Here is an 18,286-nt window from a genome sequence, read left to right as displayed (position 1 = left end):
TAATAATAATAATAATAATAATAATAATAATAATAATAATAATAATAATAATAATAATAATAATAATACTAATAATAATAATAATAACAATAATAACAATAATAATAATAATAATGTATCACTGGAGTGGAAATGAGCCTGGGTGTGACAGTGCTCCCCCTTTCGGTCGCTTTTATTCACTTTGCAATTGATCATGACGGACTTCTCTATCAGGAGAAATTAAATTAGATAATTCTTATTGTATTATTTCTAATGGCGTCATACTCCAAGTTATTGGTGACAAGAGTCATAGAAAGATAATAAAAAACGTGAAAACTAAATATATCGATTAATTAATAATTATTAATAATTTCTTTTTATTCGTAATGAGATCGCTGGATGATCCTCGAAGGCTCCGACCTCATCTCAAAGACCACCCAGCAAGCTAAACCAAACGAACAATTCCTGGTCGCTTTGCAGTCGTGCTCCTTCCAACCAGAGGGGGAGCACTACTGCAGTCCGGAATCATGATATTTAAGTAGTCGAAGGGACCCGAGGATGACAGTCTTTTGCGTCTGGCCACCCAACATTGGCATTGTGCCTGTAGGCTGGAATCTCCTCAAGCGCCGATACAAAAGACCGTTGCATACCGTCGAGAGAACCGATGATCGGGACGATCAGCCTGACCCTAAACCTGCGATTGGACTGATGTACCTCAAAACAAGAGAAGCCGTTTCTTTTCTTCCTTCTTACATATATTGCTGTCAGCTGAAACTTTGTATTCAACGTCGAAAAGGACTATGTCGAGCTTCCTCGCAGCGACGACCATGATAGTCGTAAACAATAAGTTCCAGAAAATGTTACACCTCTCATTCACGACAACGGGCTAAATATCTCCTGAAGCATAAGACAGAGTCGGCGTCTGGTCTATCCCATAAGAGTGCCGCCGATAGTAATACAACACCCGCGAGGTCGCATCATGACGGTGGATATAACTCGTAACTGTATATGTCGGGTAAGCCGACAGAAGATGCAGCAGAGTTTTTGGGAACTGTTTGCAAGCCCGACACCTATCATCCGGAACGTGCAACCCCATAGCACGGCTCCAATAGACCAGGGTGTATATTACGCCATCCTGACACGCAAATGAAGCTCTCCGTATCATACATCAAGCCAGTCGACTTAAAAAATGCCGTGCTTTTCTGTCAAGGCTCGTCTCGGCACCTCATTCGTATGACGGATAGGTTGCTCCCGCTGAGGCTCGATGCGTCTCACAGAAATTTGCGAGAAACGATCACCCGACAGTCGTCGCGGAACGACGAGCAAGTCATAGCCCTGCCGACGCAAACGACTGGCCTAATCTGGAAGATGCTGTACAGTAAACTATGCACACTCGGGATGCATAACACACCACAACTGCCGCATTCACGCCATCTATTGCATGAGGTCCTCTTTGAGTTCTTTTGGCCATATAATGCTAAGGACAGCCAAGTTGTTGCCATTGTTGAATCCAGACTGTTCGCCCCTCCCAATTGATCCACGGTCCCCATCCGAAAGGGATTGGTTCCGGAGGGCACTGCCGCGATTCCGTTGTGGGGCCAGGTATTATAAGCTACGGGTGATTAATCCATAACTGATACGGCTGTTGCTGCAGAATAGGTTGCCATCCTGCCGGGCGATGGGTACGCCACCTTCCCTAGGCCTTTATCATTATCATTTCTGAGTTGTTCGCTACGATTTCTCCAATTCCAATTTTTTCAGTGTGAGATTGTTATAGAGTAGTCAAGTCCTTTGTGTAAAATTTTAAGAGTAGACCTTTATTAGAAACAAAAAAATTAGGGTTTTTTCATTTTCTTCAACAAATAAAAATACTCCCCGGAATTGAACGAAACTAATTTAATTGAAAGCTGCATGAAAACATACAAAATACTTTTTTTGGCTTTCTCTTTTAAATTGCACCTTAAAGCCAAAACGAATTGTCTGAAATTTCTGGAAATTTTCTAACTCTGGAATTTCCCTCACGATGACATACGACTCGTAGAGTATAATAGAGGCAACAATCGACCTTGTTCTCTAGGTGCAGAGGTAATTTATGGGACAAAGCAGAGGTAGTTCCAAATGAAAAAAGAAATATTGTCTGGACATTTGTGAAATTATTTCGGGTAGATGTGAAGATCTAACGCAACAAAAATATTAGACCGAATTTTCGGACCAGCGATCGTGATTGCTGTGTTCGTCATGTTGATGGGAAGGATTCAGTACTGCCAAGGGTTCCTGCTAATCATGATAAGTGAATTAGATGTTATTCAGGTCAATAGTCAGTGTAACGCGGTACAGTAAGAAAATTACGAAATGGCAATTAAATTCTTACGCGATCACCAAGGTTTCCATTGTAGGATGAAGTACCCTGTGTGTAATCGTATTACACCAATCAATGATGCAAGAAGCAGGGTCAGGTGTACGAAGAGCTCACTCAGCTTTTCTTATGGCAACCACAAAAAAATTAAGGGAGTAAAGTGTGACACTGAACTCAACCTGCATGGTCCCCCATCGCATGAAATTCACATCCCTGGGGCTACAGCCATGCGATGTATGCCTCTTACTAAATCCTCAAAAACAAAAATTCCTAGAATTCGAAATTGGATTATCATGAGAAATCGTGATGAACTGATCCGACTTTGTAAAAGAACTTCTGATGAACCGGTGTGGGGACCACGCTACCATGTTGGGAGGCCCCAATAAAATCAGGGAAATGGATGAGACTAAAGTGTGCCATAAGAAGTATCACTGAGGATGTATAATTGAAGAGCAATGGCAGTTTGGTGCGAGAGAAAAGCTCTCCTCACCATCATTGTAAAAAATTGAACAGTAGGATCACTTGAAGAGCTTCATCGGATGGAGGTCCTCGAGGAGTGAATTTACCGGGCACAACCGTCATCTCCGACCAGTAGAGGGCATATGCTAATCTGAATAACGAAGGTTTCCATCACCTGACTCTAAACCACTCAATCCATGTAGCGGATGCAGTGGATAATGACCATACAAAAATATATTATATAAATATTATTTGAAATTCCAAAATTCACAAATAAAACCACTGGAGGAAGGGCAGTGGTATGTTTATACTTGTATTATCCATTCAATGACGAAGAGACAACTGGATTTGTGGCCTCAGGTAAACCAACTATCTATGTCCGATCGATAAATATCAATACCACTTTGTGTTGTCCTTTGTATTTAATTGTACGAACATGTGTTGCCTTTGGGGCTTAAATACCACCACGTCCCCAGAGTAGCCTTGTGTAACGCAAAAAGCGACATAGAACGCAAAACCGTATCCCAAGAGTATAAAGGAATTACAAAAATATCGAACCAAATGTTACCTTTGTTATTGAAACATAACACCTCACTACATATCGTAGAAAATTGGAAGTTCGCTTGGGTCTTTTGGGCAGTCAAAGGAGTTTGCAAACAACCAGCAATGAAAATAGACCAGCAATGTGTATATGTATACCATTTTGCGTATACTTCATCATGAAAGTTCAGTGAATCAACGTTATCAGACTCAGTATCACTGCATTTGAAGTTCTCAATCTAGTTAGAAGCGTAGAAAGCGTAAGAAGCGAATTAGCAGATACCTTCCAATGATTACTAATTCAATCTAGGGAGGACTACATCGGCGTTCAAATGATCGAAGTGACATCTCTGGATTTTTAAGAGCCTTACAACTATAGAAACGATAACAAGTGAAGATAGAGAAACCGAACCACATCCTGCAGAATCATCTCGCAGGTGTTGGAACGATGGAAAACCTACAGATTTTGAATATGAGAAAAAAGTAGTTAATCTTTTGAGAAGTGCCAAGACGAAGAAAAATTTTTGTAAGAACGCTGTGGCACATCGATTTAAGAAGGTGAAATCGAAACGATAATTAAAGAAGGAACATATATGAAGCGATTGTAAGGCATTTTCGAGTACACATTGAAAAATGTTCTGGATGCAAACCCAATTGTTCGCAATACGGATTTGTGAGAGAGGGCTCGACAAGCTATGACAGAAAGTGGATTCAAAGCCGATCCTTTTAAAACTTCGTCATTGTGGCTAGACCATTTCAAGAAGGCACGTCATATCCCTTTTAAAAAAAAGCATGTAACGTTTTTTGTCAGCTTTTTTTGGCGCTATGCATATCAAAATATATCTATATAATATGATATATATATATAATATATACATATATAAATAATATATATAATAACATATATATATAAATTATATTAATTTGTTTTTATATAAATTTTTAGACTTTTTTCTATCTTCTTTTTGAAATTCTATATATGTATATATTACATTGGAAATATATAAATATATATATATTCCAATGATAACACCCCATACGTGGACGATTTGGCGCGCATAGCGCGCCATATACGCTAGTGTAATAAGATTAATACATTTTTTAGGCAAAAAACTTTACATAGTAATTTAATTAGAACGTCCCGCATGTTACCAGCCTGGTTAGCAGACGATGGGTCGACTCACTGACCAGCTCAAGCGTGGCAAACTCATTGTGCTCATCACAGAGCGCTTTGATCATTGCTTTCTCTTTCAGCTCAACTCCTGGATTATATTAACAACTTCTGATTTGCTGATGGCGGGAGAAAATCTTGGAAATCTAACCTACTGCTCACCAACCGGCACTCACACACTCACACACCGCTCATCTCTCATCTCAAATTACCAAGGGTTACCCTTGACACTTGAGGAACCACATGATAGGTAGCTCTGCATTGTTATGCTCTTTCAAATTGGGTCATGTGACCCCTTGAATTAGAGCACCTGCCACATCGTGGTTTACTTATCGCTGTCATTTACATATCAACGGTTTTACAGTGTATACGCGTTTTTCACTGAATTGCCCTTTTGTTTTCCTCACATTGAAATTTCACTGCTGTTTCCTCGGTATTGCTCAAAACCCATCTGTGTCCGCTCAACTCAAACTAATTATTATTGTGAGCAGCCCAGTACTGATTGACATTCTTATAATAAATATATTGACTTTTGAGGCCAGTGAAAATCGGGTGGAGTATATTTTTTTGTCAATACATTTATCATAAAATGGCTAATGAGCACTGAGTTGATCACAATAATAGTCGATTCAAATTGAGCGGATACAATAGATTGGTTTTGAACAGTTCCGAGAGAAGAGCAGGAAAATTTCCAAATAAGGAATACAAAAGAGCAATTCCGTGAAAAACACGTATAAGCTCTAAGACCGTTGATCGGCTACTGAAAGCGATTAGCAGGCGACAAGGTGACAGGTGCCCTAATTCAACGGATCATATGACCCGATTTGCAAGAGTATGATAACGCAGAACTCCTCGGCAGGTGTCAACGGTGATGATTCTTGGTCATCTAAGGTGAGAGGTGACCCGTCCGTGAATGAGCGAGTGAATGTCGGTGAGTAGTAGGTTAGATTTCCAGTGTTCCCCACCGCCGTCAGTAAATCTAAAGTTATTGACATAATCCATACGTTGAGCTGAAACAGAAAGCAACGATGAAAACGCTTTTTGATGTGCACAATAAGTTTGTCACCCTTGTCCTGGCCAATGAGTCGATTCATCGTCTGCTGGCCAAGCATGGCGACACCCGAGACTTTGGGGGTCGTAGATTCCCTACGGCCTGAATTCTTTCATTCTTATACTGAACCATGTCGGTTGATCTGGGTCGTAAATCCGCCATATGACGCTTTAGGTGTCAAAAATAACGTCGTTTGGTCATCTGAGAGGACAGGCAAGTAGTGTGTATGTGTGAGTCACTGTCGGCGAGCAGTGGGTTAGAGTTCCAACCACCAACCACCAACTACCGTAAAAGCTTAAACAATCCTATAAAATCCCTCTCCGATCAAATTTTTCGATTTTTGCTAGCTCATTAGAAAATTAGAATTTAGATTTTCGGAAGAAAAATATTTTCAGATGTATTTCAATCAATTTGACGTACGTCATGAGAAAATTGATGAAGACTTTATGACATTCGTGGAAAATTTAGAGAGAATCATTCGTTTTGCATACGTCCAAGCAACGGAAAAATGTCGTAATCGGGTTATTTGCTTTCAATTCATCGCTGCCATTGGAGATTCCCGAATTGAATAAATTCTTCGATCGAAACATATCGGATCAAATTTCAAAGCATTTTAAATTCAATGAAAATCTCTGGGAAACTCCTCCTACTTGGTAGTATCGAGAAGGTAAGATTTTCCATTATTTTGATATCCCTCTCTCGCGGTTAATTTTTCAATAACGAGACATGTGAAGGAGAGGACCTAGAAAGAAATTTCGAGAGGCATGCGGAAGTCCAAATGGCTTCGTCGAAAACAATTAGAAGGAAGGTCCGACAATAGCGCCTGAACCCATGTTATTTGAATGGGCGACGAAAATGTCTTCGACCGTCAATTCAACGTTTCCAGCTACTCGCCATCATTGACTCGGTTATCCTGGTCTGAGAAACGACTCGGAGAAGCGAATTCTCTATCTTCTGATCAGCGGATCAATGAGGGAACCCTATAGGGAAGACATTTGATCTACTCCCCAAGGCCGTCGACAATAATTTCAAAATTTAATGGAAATCATGTGAAGATAATTGAAAAGTATGCTGAATCGATTCCAAATTTATAGTATAAATATAAGTACCTAAGTACCTTTTCATAATTAAAAGTCTTCTGCAACTAAAATTACGGGTCTTTCAGCAAGTAAAAAAAAGGGGGAAATCCGAATGCTAGATATTCGGTGGAATTAATGTGTTTTCTTTCATTTTTTCGGGAGATCCTACCGCCTGAGCGGCAGTCTCAGGATTACCACCAGCCTCGGTTGGTTGGAGCGATATTTGAAGGAATCAGAAATAAATAACCACGTTAAGTGGCCATGTCACTTCTCAACTCGAACATTAGTACTCGTGTCGTTCTGAAGATGGGCTTATGTACAAGCCATCTATGAGCTGTTTATTATCGGTACCGGTAGTCCAAAGTTAAAAGAATTATTGTCGGTAGTCGAAAATTCGGCTGGAAGGAAGCATACTAATAATTTATAAAACTAACGTTTAAACAACGCTATACACGTCTAAGCACCATGCTCATAATTTATATCTCCACATTTGAATGTTCTGATCATCGAACATTTCAAATTGGACACATATTCGCTTCAGACGATAATAAATCTCTCAGAGATGAGAAAGATATGGAAATATAAAAAAATCGGTTTTCAACAGGGTCCAAAGGCCGATTTAGGATCTTTGGGGGAATTTTTTTCATCAAACAACGGTAGATTTCGCATATATTCGCCTCCTCGACGGTGATAAAACCCTCAAAGGCGAGAATAATTAAAAAAAAATGTTTTTCATGGCAGCTCAATATGTCGATCTAGAAGGTTTAGAAGAGGAATAAGGATAATGATAAAATCCTAGAGATAAGGAAGATGTTAAAATTAAAAACATTTTTTGCACCCAAATCCTAGGGGCTTGATCTTTTTTTCAAAATCGATATTTTTCTCCATGAAAAGAAATTTAACATGATTTTTCATTTCAATGTGTGGATTAAGTGATTTATAGGCACTTTTAGAAACGTTAACTGTGCCTATAAAGTCACTTTTCCGCACAGCGTGATGAAAATTATATTTAATACATCTTAAAATAAGAATCTTGATATGATTGTCGCCAAAAAACGGTATAAAAAAACGTTTATTTTTTATTTTTTCAGAGAAACATGCCGGTTTATGCATTCCATGACGGATAAACGATTTTTGTGGCTAAGCAATGTTTGTAAAAATAGTTTCTGATTCAGATCATACAGAATCACATGAAATATTCCATCAATCCAAAAACCCATTGAAGTAAGGTTGCTATCATTTAGAGGTAATTATCGGTATATTCAATGGTGTCCACTGTTCTAGTGCAAAAGAATCAGCACATATTGAAATATTTTGCGACGAAAATAATAGTCATTTTCGAAACCTACAGTAAACTGTACCTAGCGTGGTACTCTATGCAAGTGGAAAAAGTGCGTTACTTAGGGTTTGTCAAACATAATTTTGAGACTTTTTAAAAATAAACTGTTTTCGTCATTGATAAATTATTCCACTTTCACACTGAAAGAGTTATGTTTGGGAACTGTATACGTTATGCCGATGAAATCTTTAGATATCTAACATTTACTTCAACCTGAATTTTTTTATCCCTTGAGTAGTTGATATGGAGAGAATTACCGACAGTATTTTGCATCCCATTTTTTTCAGTTTTTAACACCAAATGATGGATTAAAATATTCAATCATGTAGGATTCGATGTTCGGCAGCGTGTAAGAATTCGCATTTTTCGAAAATACTCATTAAAAAAATAACAATGAAATAAAAAGTGTTACAGATTTCTGTGGTAACTCAATCTCCTGTTTTTTCATCAAGTTTCGGAAAAAAACGAATTTTTACTCGCTTTGTAATCACATTTCACACTCCTAGCTCATTTTTCATCAAAAGCAACAACCTATATAGCTAAAAATAACGGGTTTGAAAATTCGTAGTGTATACGACGGTGGAATCGAAAGTAACATGGCCACTTAAGGACACCTTACTTACTCGTCAGTCTATATTTAGTAGAACATTTTGAGCCCATTTCCCCGAATTTACCCTTCTCGCTACAACCTAGTCTACTAGACAGGGCAGGCATCCCTGCCCTCGCCCTTCACCACTTCGCTGAGTCGGGTTTAACTGTTTCCGTTTCCGATCTTCGTTAGGTTTTTGTTTCGCTTTGTTAATTTTTCGATTATCCAAATTAGCTGGGTCCTGGCCAGTTTTTCGGCCCCAAATTTGTTCGGTGACGAGGAGACAACAGGGAGGAAGTTTTGAGGTAATAGCTATTTTCGATTGGGGTGAAAATGTCACGTCATAATAGAAGGCTTGCGTATCAAACCAATTGAAATTCCGTGTTGGGCGTCATCAATTTTGATGATTTTTCGCGTTGGGGTTTATTTGAATCAAAGTGGATTTTCGAGAGAAATTCTTAGATATAAGTTAGGTGTTTTTTTTTACTGTTTTTGGTAAGAACTGGAACGCAGAAATCCGCAATTTACATTTATATTTTAACGTTGATCTCCTTTTTGAAGTTAATATTCATTATATTGAGTTGAGAACACGTTTTCTTTTTGCGAGAAAAAGGAGAATTCCGAAGTGGGGATCGTTACATTTTCCACGTGTCATAGGAGTCTACGCAGGCGAGTGCAGCCAGATTTCTTTGGTTTATGTGGTTTGTGGTTATGTTGAGAGAAATCGATGCGTCTCACAAAAGATGAATGATGACTGACGCATGAACAAATTTTGAAGCGCAAATTAGAACAAATTGAGAGGTGAAATTTGGGGACTGTGGATACCTCACGACTTAATCGCCCTTAACGATTGCTCAAAAGTCAATATAGGCAGAAAAATTCTAGAGACCGTTAGGGAATCGCCAAAATGATGTCATATAAACTTGCGGTTGATAGACTCAACCTATCAAAATTAATATTACTCGAGTAGTGATTCGTGTGATGCAATGTTTATTATCTGTTCCTTAATCTTTCTCCCTCAAATAACGTCCTCAACTAAATTTTAAAGTCAATTGCGAGTGTTTGAAGCAATTGAATATTAACAACACTGACACGGCACATTCTCGCGTAGAAAGAAAAGTGTCTTTGGAATGTCTTCCAAATATCTTTGGAAGAATCTTCGAAAGATCCTTTTGAATATCTTTCTGATGACCCAAGAAAATATGGAAGAATCGTGAACCTTGAATCTTGAATCTTGGAAGATTCTTCAGAAGACAAAATTTTTGGGAAAATTCTGGAAAGATCTCTTGAAGACAAATTAAGTAGATCTTATGAAATATCTGAATGATATCGTTTACGTCACAGGTGCCCAGAATCATGGGAATGTCGGAGAAAGATAGTAGTCTGCGTTCATTCAATTAAAATTTAGATTTGTTATTCAATTATCTCTTATATATTATCGTATTCATTTGCGTATTTTTTCATTTATCTTAATCTATTTTATTGAAAATAAAAAAGTTTATCCAACAATGTAGAGATAGTTAATTTCAAGTGCCCCCATAAAACTATTAAGTATTGGAGTAATGGAGAAAATGGTAAGCTTTACTTTTTAATGTAAATGCCACGATAAACTGACTAGCGGGTAGTATGAAACTCGCAAGCGCACTGCAGGTGCATACATATGAATAATCCCAATTGAAATCCAACTAAGTTCCTACCAAATCTTGACTAGGTTCTGCCTACATTTCGACTAAGCTTCGATTAAATTCCAACCAACAACAGGTGTAATAAGGTTATAAGTCATAAAAACTTAGTCAAATCTTCAGGACGCTAAAGGAAAAAAAAGCATCTCACACCTCCTTCACTTTGAACAAAATAGACTCCCTAAGTTCTTCCATCTTTCATCTTCTAACTACCATGTGGAAGCATTTCAGGGGCATCGAGCCCCCGGCTTAGCTAGGAACTAAGGTAATTGATGAACTACTTCGGGTTATGGATCTAAAAAGGTCCGTGGAAAATGGCTAGAAGTAGAGGAAGCACCAGGAAGGATAAGAACAACCGTTATTAGTTCCAGTAAGGGGGGTTTCCCTTAGATGGAGATACCCCTAAGCCAAGTTTATTCGATAGGTGGAATACCTTTGATTAAAGTTAAAGATACCAGAATGTGGAATACCTTTGATTAATGTTAAAGATACCAGGAGGGGTAACGGGGGATTTTCCCTTAGTAGAGATAACCCCGAGTCAAGGTCAAACCCAGACAGTGAGTTGAGCGTTAATTTATTCGTCTTGTGAATATCGTGAATTTTGGATAGGTCTTCCAGTTCCGACGATGATTTCTCTCTCTCTCTCCCGAACACGCAAGATTTAATTTCAAGTTCTAGCAGGCGAAAAATCTAGTAACTTTGGCTTGGTGGGCAGATGACCTAGTTCCAACATATAATTGATATTTGTGGCCTCCGTTTTTGGTAGTTGAATGAACATTAGATTAGATTAGATTTTAAGTACGCGGATGGTCGGACTAGCCTCCCCAATGCCACCGAACTCTTATTAGAGTTATTGTAGCTCCGCTTGTTATATGCGCGGATAATATGGCCAGTCCGACCTTTGTTGCCAGTCTTAACAGATCCGTCGCATCCTTGTTCGCGACTTGATTTGCGGTGGGGAAGGCAGTTCCTCACCAGCGCAGTCTTGTCGCTACTAGAGCCGGACAATCACATAGGATGTGTAGTCTTTCCTCTTTTGCTTCATTACAGAATCTGCACCACTCATCCGAGTCCATACCGATGACTCTGCAATGTTCTTTAAATCTGCCATGTCCTGTGAGCAGCCTGATCGCAGTGTGGCCACCTTTTCCTGTCCATGGCCAGTAGGTGTTTCGACCGTTTCTTGCTGGCTCCAGGCATGATTGCCCTGGCCTTTCTGTAGATTTTTGTGTCTTTCCACCGCTCCGATTGGTAACGTTGGAGCTTTTCCTTTAGTTGTAGTTTTGTTGTAGTTTCACCTGTAGTTTTCCTCTGGCCCGTACAGTCCTGCTCCAAAGCAGCTTCTGTATCCTGATCCATCTGTATACCAGCACATGACATTGGTGCTTGTTTTCTTTAAAGTTTCCCGGTTCTCCCTCTCAGGGATGCAGATTTTAAAGGCTTTCCTGATTTGGTATTTGGTATTTGGAAACATTCAATTCAGAGTAATTTATTCAACGGAATTTTATGCGGAAGTTGATAGAGGGAAAATTGATTAATTGATATTTTTTAACAATGCAAAATGCTGCAAGAAAAATATTCATATTTTTCGTTCAAAAATTCAAATTTTTGCGCGTTGACTGACGTAACGATTCGCCCACTCCGACCCAAGCATCGTGGTCTCGCCCCTCCAACTACCTGCACGGTACAATAGGACCCCTTATTTTATAGTCATTGGCCTAATTGAGGCTGAGAGCTAGGTGAGCCGATTGAGCGCACTTTGGCCATGCCTGCTTAGAGGTTCCAACTTTGCCCATGCCTGCCTTAGATTGCTTTTGATGTTGAATGCCATTAGGTTAAATTTTCATGAAGATATTGAACTTCGTATTTCGTTTGAAGGACATGTAAAACCCTGAAATGCGTTCTTTTCATCTGTGGGTTAGGCATGTGGGGTTGATTTTTCAAGTAAATCATGAAAACCAATGTTTGACAAAAACTTTCATACTTCTTTCGAAGCCTCCCGAGTTGAAACAGTCTTATGGGTGATTCTTTTTTTTGAAAAACAATTAAAAATAATTGACAATAAGTAAAAAATCTCAACTTGTTGTCAAGGCGTGAAACATTTTGACTCATCAACCAACTTTCAACAATTCACTGAGTATGTCGGCTTTGTATTGGTGAAGTTGTCAAAAGAATGGAGTGGTGTGTTCTCCTGATTACCAATCAATTCACGAAGAATCAGTCAAATTAAAAAACATTCATTTAAGCACCAATTCCATGCAGCTAGCACGCGCAAAGTGCGCGTATCATCTCGTCCGTGAGAAATGGCTAAACAGACCGAGCTCATTTTTGACACAGACTTAGTCCTCAATAATACCTATAATTTGACTAAACCTCACCTTTTTCGGATTAATTTTAGCCGTTCATTTCTTTAATCTTCTAAAAGCGCGGGGGAAGTTGACCATGTACACATACACATAGTGCGCAAATTTCGTGTTTTTACGTTTCAGATCATTATTTCACAGTGAAATACTTTATAAAATATTCTTTATTAACACGAGGAAGGCACGTCTTAACTTGAGGACCGTTGTCCAGAGACTAAAAACTATTTAAAAGGGAAAAACTCTCTCAGGGAAAAGAATAAACTGAAAAACAATTTTATGACTCAAAGGGACACAGTCCTTTGTTGAGATTTCAGCATATGTTTAGGATTAAATCAGTCTCGGGTTCGGAGTACAACCGATCGTAAATTAGTCCCTTAGTAGAGCTGTTTTTCCAGAATGTTTAGGATGGTGTCAAGTAAATTTTGTAGGATAATGAAAGAACTGCACTCAAATATTCCAACAGGCTAATTTGATAAAAAAATGGAAGAGAAAGGAAGGGAATAAATGTAAATTTTTTGATGAACGACAACATGGCAACCAGTTGCGGAGGCTGTTCCATTTCTTCTTGTTTGAAAATATTTTTAACGTTTTCCGACACTGTCTTTATGGTCCAATGAACAGAATTTTCAAAATAGCGAGAGCATAATTGAGTTAGCGATTTGTTATCAGTGTGGAACAGCGAGAAGAGGCGAGTAGAAGGGAATTACGATGAATGCAAACCACTTCGTAGACAAAATGTGGGCAATTACTTAGGAAAAGCCTATTCCGTAAAACAAAAAATTCGTTTGTGGAGTACACACTTTTTACGGCGTAATCGGTAGAACTCTTAGAATAGGGAAAGTACAATAGAGATAGACATCAGTTGCGTCACTTTACCGCAGCCGAGGAGGCAATCATTTCATGCACAGTAAACGTATCACTAATTAAAGAACAATTGTTTCATGTTTTAAAATATGCTTTCAAAAAATTGTGGGGTACAATCTCATAACAGAATAATCAGCACACATCCCAGAGTAGCGCAAAATTAAGGCATAGTGACGTTCATCGAGTGGAATTGTCGTCGCAGCGTTTGTTTTTGATCTTGTAATGTTTCGAAATGAAATATTTGTATTCCTATTCACTCCACTCTCCTTCCATGCCTCCTCTTCTCATTCCCCCGAAATAATAGTTGATCGTCCAGCTATTTCGTCAATTATTTGTTCATAGGCTGTTTAAGAAATTCGTAATTTTTATAGCTATCGTCTCTCGATACCATAACGCAAAATCAAAATATAATTAATTGACGCGTTACCACATATAGATAATACTGACAATACGTGAGGTAAAATGGACACCCGTTAAAAAATATTTGATCTTCAAGGCGGTAAATATCGGGAACCGCTCCACCACAACCTGTGAGTTGAATCGTGGAGACAGACGTGGTGGAGCGGTTCCCGATATTTACCAAATATGGGGTCAAATTTGTGTTGCGGGAAGCACTTGAATGGACATGAAAAAGTAATGAAAAAATGAGAAAAAATTATTGAATGGTGCTACTGAAAGATATTGTTTTAAAGAGATCTACCAAATTTACTCAAAAATGATAAAAAAATACGTAGCTTAACATTGCATCTAGCTGTCGCTCAATCTCCTGAAGAGCAATGGTAAGTTACGTAATTTTCATTATTTTTTTGTGGTAGATTCGTTTTAAACAATATCGCTCTTTAGTGTCATTCAACAATGTTTCCTCTTTTTTTGTAGAATAACTAAGTATAGCCTAAAAAGTCCGAATATGCGGTTTTTAAATGCTGTCTGTATGTATGTACGTCTGTCTGTGTGGTTGTCTTTTTCACTTTTTCTTTCTCTCCCTCTTTTTCTTCACCAGGAATTGATGGAATACCATTATTTTTTTTAATGAATATTGCCTTTTAAAAACTCTATCTATTGACACTGATTAGCTTTGAAATTTTGATAAGGATTTAGAAGAATCTTTAATTTTTGACTGAGTTTTTTATTTCGTTTTTTTTTAATTTCTCCATGAAGGATCAATAGAATATCATGAATTTTCCCGGCGAATATAGACCTCCATGGGCTCCATCCATTGACACCAATGGGAATTGAAATCGGCAGAAAGATTGAGAAATATTCGTACTTTTTCGAAAATAAATGTTCAACGATAACTCCTGTAATTATTATCAACGAGCAATTAATGATCACTAAAAAAATTGATATCAATGGGCTCTTGATCGTATCAGAACATGGAGCATTATTTGTTCTTAAGTTATTGCATATTGTACGTAAGATTTTTTTTTTTCATTTTCTTTGTGATCAACGGAAAATATTATGAGCAATATCAATGAAATGACTTAATTTTTTTTCCTCAAAACATTCTTGTTCAAGTCAAAAGATGATGGAACTGGCCCTATTATTTTCGGATTTTCAGAAAATCCATTCGTAAGCTTGTTGCTAGTTTCTTAGTAACAATAGCTATACGCAATTCCTTATAGTGGCATTCCCCACTTGATTCATTAATTTTTCATTAACATTCAAGTGGTTATTTTAGGCTAAAAAGATCAAATTTGAACAAAAGATGACGTTTGATGGATAGTCCATCCGGGCCTTAAATTTTCAGTATATTACTTTTAGTATATTACAAATTTTTATTATTTTATGTCACCGGGCTGGTAATCCGCGATTCTACCGAGCAATGCGAGGCTAGAATCGCGTGATTACGTGCACCTATAGATAGTTTTTCTTCTTGTGTTTTATCTAAAGCTTTGGTGCAGTCCTGTATAAAGCAGAGCTTTACAAGAAGCAGGGTGAACATATACCGAAATAATTTTTTCAAAACATCAGAATATCAAAATTGAACTCTGCAACGTTCATCATACTTCCTCTACCTTTCCTCTTCTCACTCGACAAAGAGACAGCTGATCACCACCTCAATTTTTGTCTATTCAATTCGGACACATCTGCCAATTATGAGGTAAGCAAATTGTGATTGAAAATCTTAAAAATAATTAAAAATTTTCCAAAGAACGATTTTGCAAAATAATCCCCCCTGAATGTTGTAGAAAATGATTTATTTTTATAGCCCTCCCTTCTCCCTCTGCCCCATCAAATCATAGACTTGCCACTTATGCTTTTCTACAATTACCCTCTCATCTCAATTAAATAGCACGCACTTTATAGATTTTTGTTTTACTTTTGTTCAGCCTACATGGTTTTCTGTGGTACTGCTTGCTCGATGCAGAGATGCATCCAAATTTTGAATTGAAAAAAAAAACAAGAAAAAAACACTATGCGAGATAATCAGATATTCTGACCGGTCGTTAAATAAAAATGAAATGTTACGTTGGAAATGATTTCATTTTAGTGGCTCAGCACTTCATCAATTAGTTATGGGACTATAATACAGTCAGCATAAGTTCTTACTTCCCTGCGTACCCCTTCCTCACATAGTTACCACTTATAACCATGTCTACTCCCAAATCGAATGAAATATTTATGCTGCCTTCAGTATAGCACTGATGAACCATTAAAAATAAATTATTAACTAAAAAGTAAGCACTATTGATGGTTGAATTCCAACTAAACTATATACTTCCAAATTTTTTAAATCACAAATGTGAAATACCTACGTTGAGCTCCAACCCATCAGATGATTCTCCCATCGCTCTCGTGTATCAAAATCAATTTGCCAGAAATTGATGTTGCTGGTACCAGACTGCATAGCATTTTTTGCTGGTTGATAAATACGCACCGTGCGACTTTTTATATGTTCCTGAGGAACACCGGAGACTAATGACAGGTCTTCCATATCATCGACCTCAATGAGACCGCCTTTCATGTTATGTTGACGTTCAATTTCTTCTGGAGGTACGTTCACCACGTTTAAATCATAAGTTATCATCTCTCGTTTTTCAGCATATTTTCCACTGGCAACTGACAGTGCTCTGCGTAATCTTGAATAAACGATATTAATTACTACCAATAGTCAACTCAGTGCTACATAGCAATAAAACAGCTAAATAAAAATCAACAAATAACCACCGAAAATGAATAAATAGTAAGAAACAAAGGTATGGAGTGCGGCATAAAATAGACATCTTTTTATTTGAATTTCCGCAGTAACAATTAGCACTGTCGAATGTTTTTCTCGGAACATAGACTGACTATTTAAAATGATGATCGCCTTGTCGAAAATCATTTAGTTATTGTGAGATTGAACGTCATCATTGATGGTTTCGAAAGGTTATTTATGTTATAGGTGCCCATAATGACACTTTCGGCTGGTGCTACAAGCCTCCCACGCGCCAACACATCCATTATGCACTTGTTGCATAATATACAATTCTCACGAATGGAAAAAGTGAATGAGAATGACTTTTTTCGTCGTGGCAATGATGCTATTTTATGTTATTGTGACCGGAAATCTGTTTGTAGACAAGCGAAGCAAAGTTAGAAACGCGTTTTATTGACCACAAAGATATTACAAATATTTTGTTATTATTTAAGAACGTAATAAAATAGTACAAACAACATCGTCGAAGGTCAGCTAATAGGAACTTTAAGCCCATTCGATGCAGTACACTATTAGTACCAATTTACTTGCATTATTTGGTTTTTACTCTTTTTACAGTTGGAGGATGTCATTCGCTAATCTATCCACCCACCAATTCACAATTACTAAATGTTTCATCCATTTATTGGTTAGTCTAAACATGGGAAATCGGTTTCTAATAAGTATCTATTTTAATCAGCATTACACAAATCCTTGAGTTGTGGTTGAGATACATAAGAAATAGTCAATACGGATAAGGCGAATAGATTAGTGTTTGATAAAAAAAAAAATAGGAGGAAATAAATTATTTGCAGGCAAATTGGAGCAAGCACTGTTATATACAATCAATGAGAGTTCTGTAGCACTTACATTGAATTTCTGAAGAATATTGGTGTGCCAAACTTCTTAATGCAAAAAACGGAGCCCCGAACGCCAAGAGCCATTTTTCATTTATCGGGCAGTACAAAGAATATTGACGTACGTAGAGGTTCAATTCTGGGGGTTTGACTGACCTCAGATGCATCGTAGTATCGCACCCCATGAGCATGAGGGCGCTGCTCGTCAGGAGATGTGGCGGCACTGCCTGCGGCAGTTTCCACCCCGCTTACGGGGTGCGAGGTAGTTGACACCACATAATTGAAAATTCATTAGTTTTTATATTTCGATCAATAGTAGGATCTTTGTAGATCATTGTGATACGAGAAATAATAGGGGAGATCAGGGGATTCCCGGGGGTCTCATTTTTGCCTCTTCGAGATCGAGATGTGGCGGCTAGGCAGTCGGCATCATCGAGTCCTGCCGTGCCTCCACCACCCAAGCGCCAACGTCGGAAGCAAGAACTTTGTCCTCGACAAGACTGAAAGGTTGGAGAGTTCCCTCTCCAATCGTCACGAGTATTACGCCACAGCTTTAGCGTACATTGAGCATAAGATATATATATAATTATTCCACCTTAAGGCCCGGATGGAGGGAATTTTTTCTCGACAGGCGATTTTACGCCCTCCCAATTCGCGGTCAAGACCCGAACCTTGATCTCAAGCGATGCCTTGTCGGTAACTACGGCAATCGCTGGAAACCAGGGAAACATTGGACAGTGGGGCTTTCGAGGGCGCCGAAAAATTTTTTCATTCGCTAT

The 18,286-nt window shown here is 38.2% G+C and overlaps 1 protein-coding gene across 1 annotated transcript in view; it reads right to left on the bottom strand.

Moving 5' to 3' along the window:
* ND-18 (NADH:ubiquinone oxidoreductase subunit 18) overlaps window positions 1-17,629 on the bottom strand; it is an 18,068-nt gene extending 439 nt beyond the window's left edge. The window contains exons 1-2 of the mRNA XM_011298409.1: window positions 17,521-17,629; window positions 16,229-16,552 (exon numbers count right to left, since the gene is read on the bottom strand). Of these exons, the coding sequence (XP_011296711.1) occupies window positions 16,229-16,552; window positions 17,521-17,594 (398 nt within the window). The 5' untranslated portion in view covers window positions 17,595-17,629. The remainder of the gene's footprint in view (window positions 1-16,228; window positions 16,553-17,520) is intronic.
* Window positions 17,630-18,286: the final 657 nt, after the last annotated feature.

Source organism: Fopius arisanus, unplaced genomic scaffold, assembly GCF_000806365.1.
Source record: "Fopius arisanus strain USDA-PBARC FA_bdor unplaced genomic scaffold, ASM80636v1 scaffold00010, whole genome shotgun sequence".
NCBI lineage: Eukaryota > Metazoa > Arthropoda > Insecta > Hymenoptera > Braconidae > Fopius > Fopius arisanus.
The sequence above is the reverse complement of the archived record's forward strand: the minus strand, read 5'-3'. Positions and strand labels throughout refer to the sequence as shown.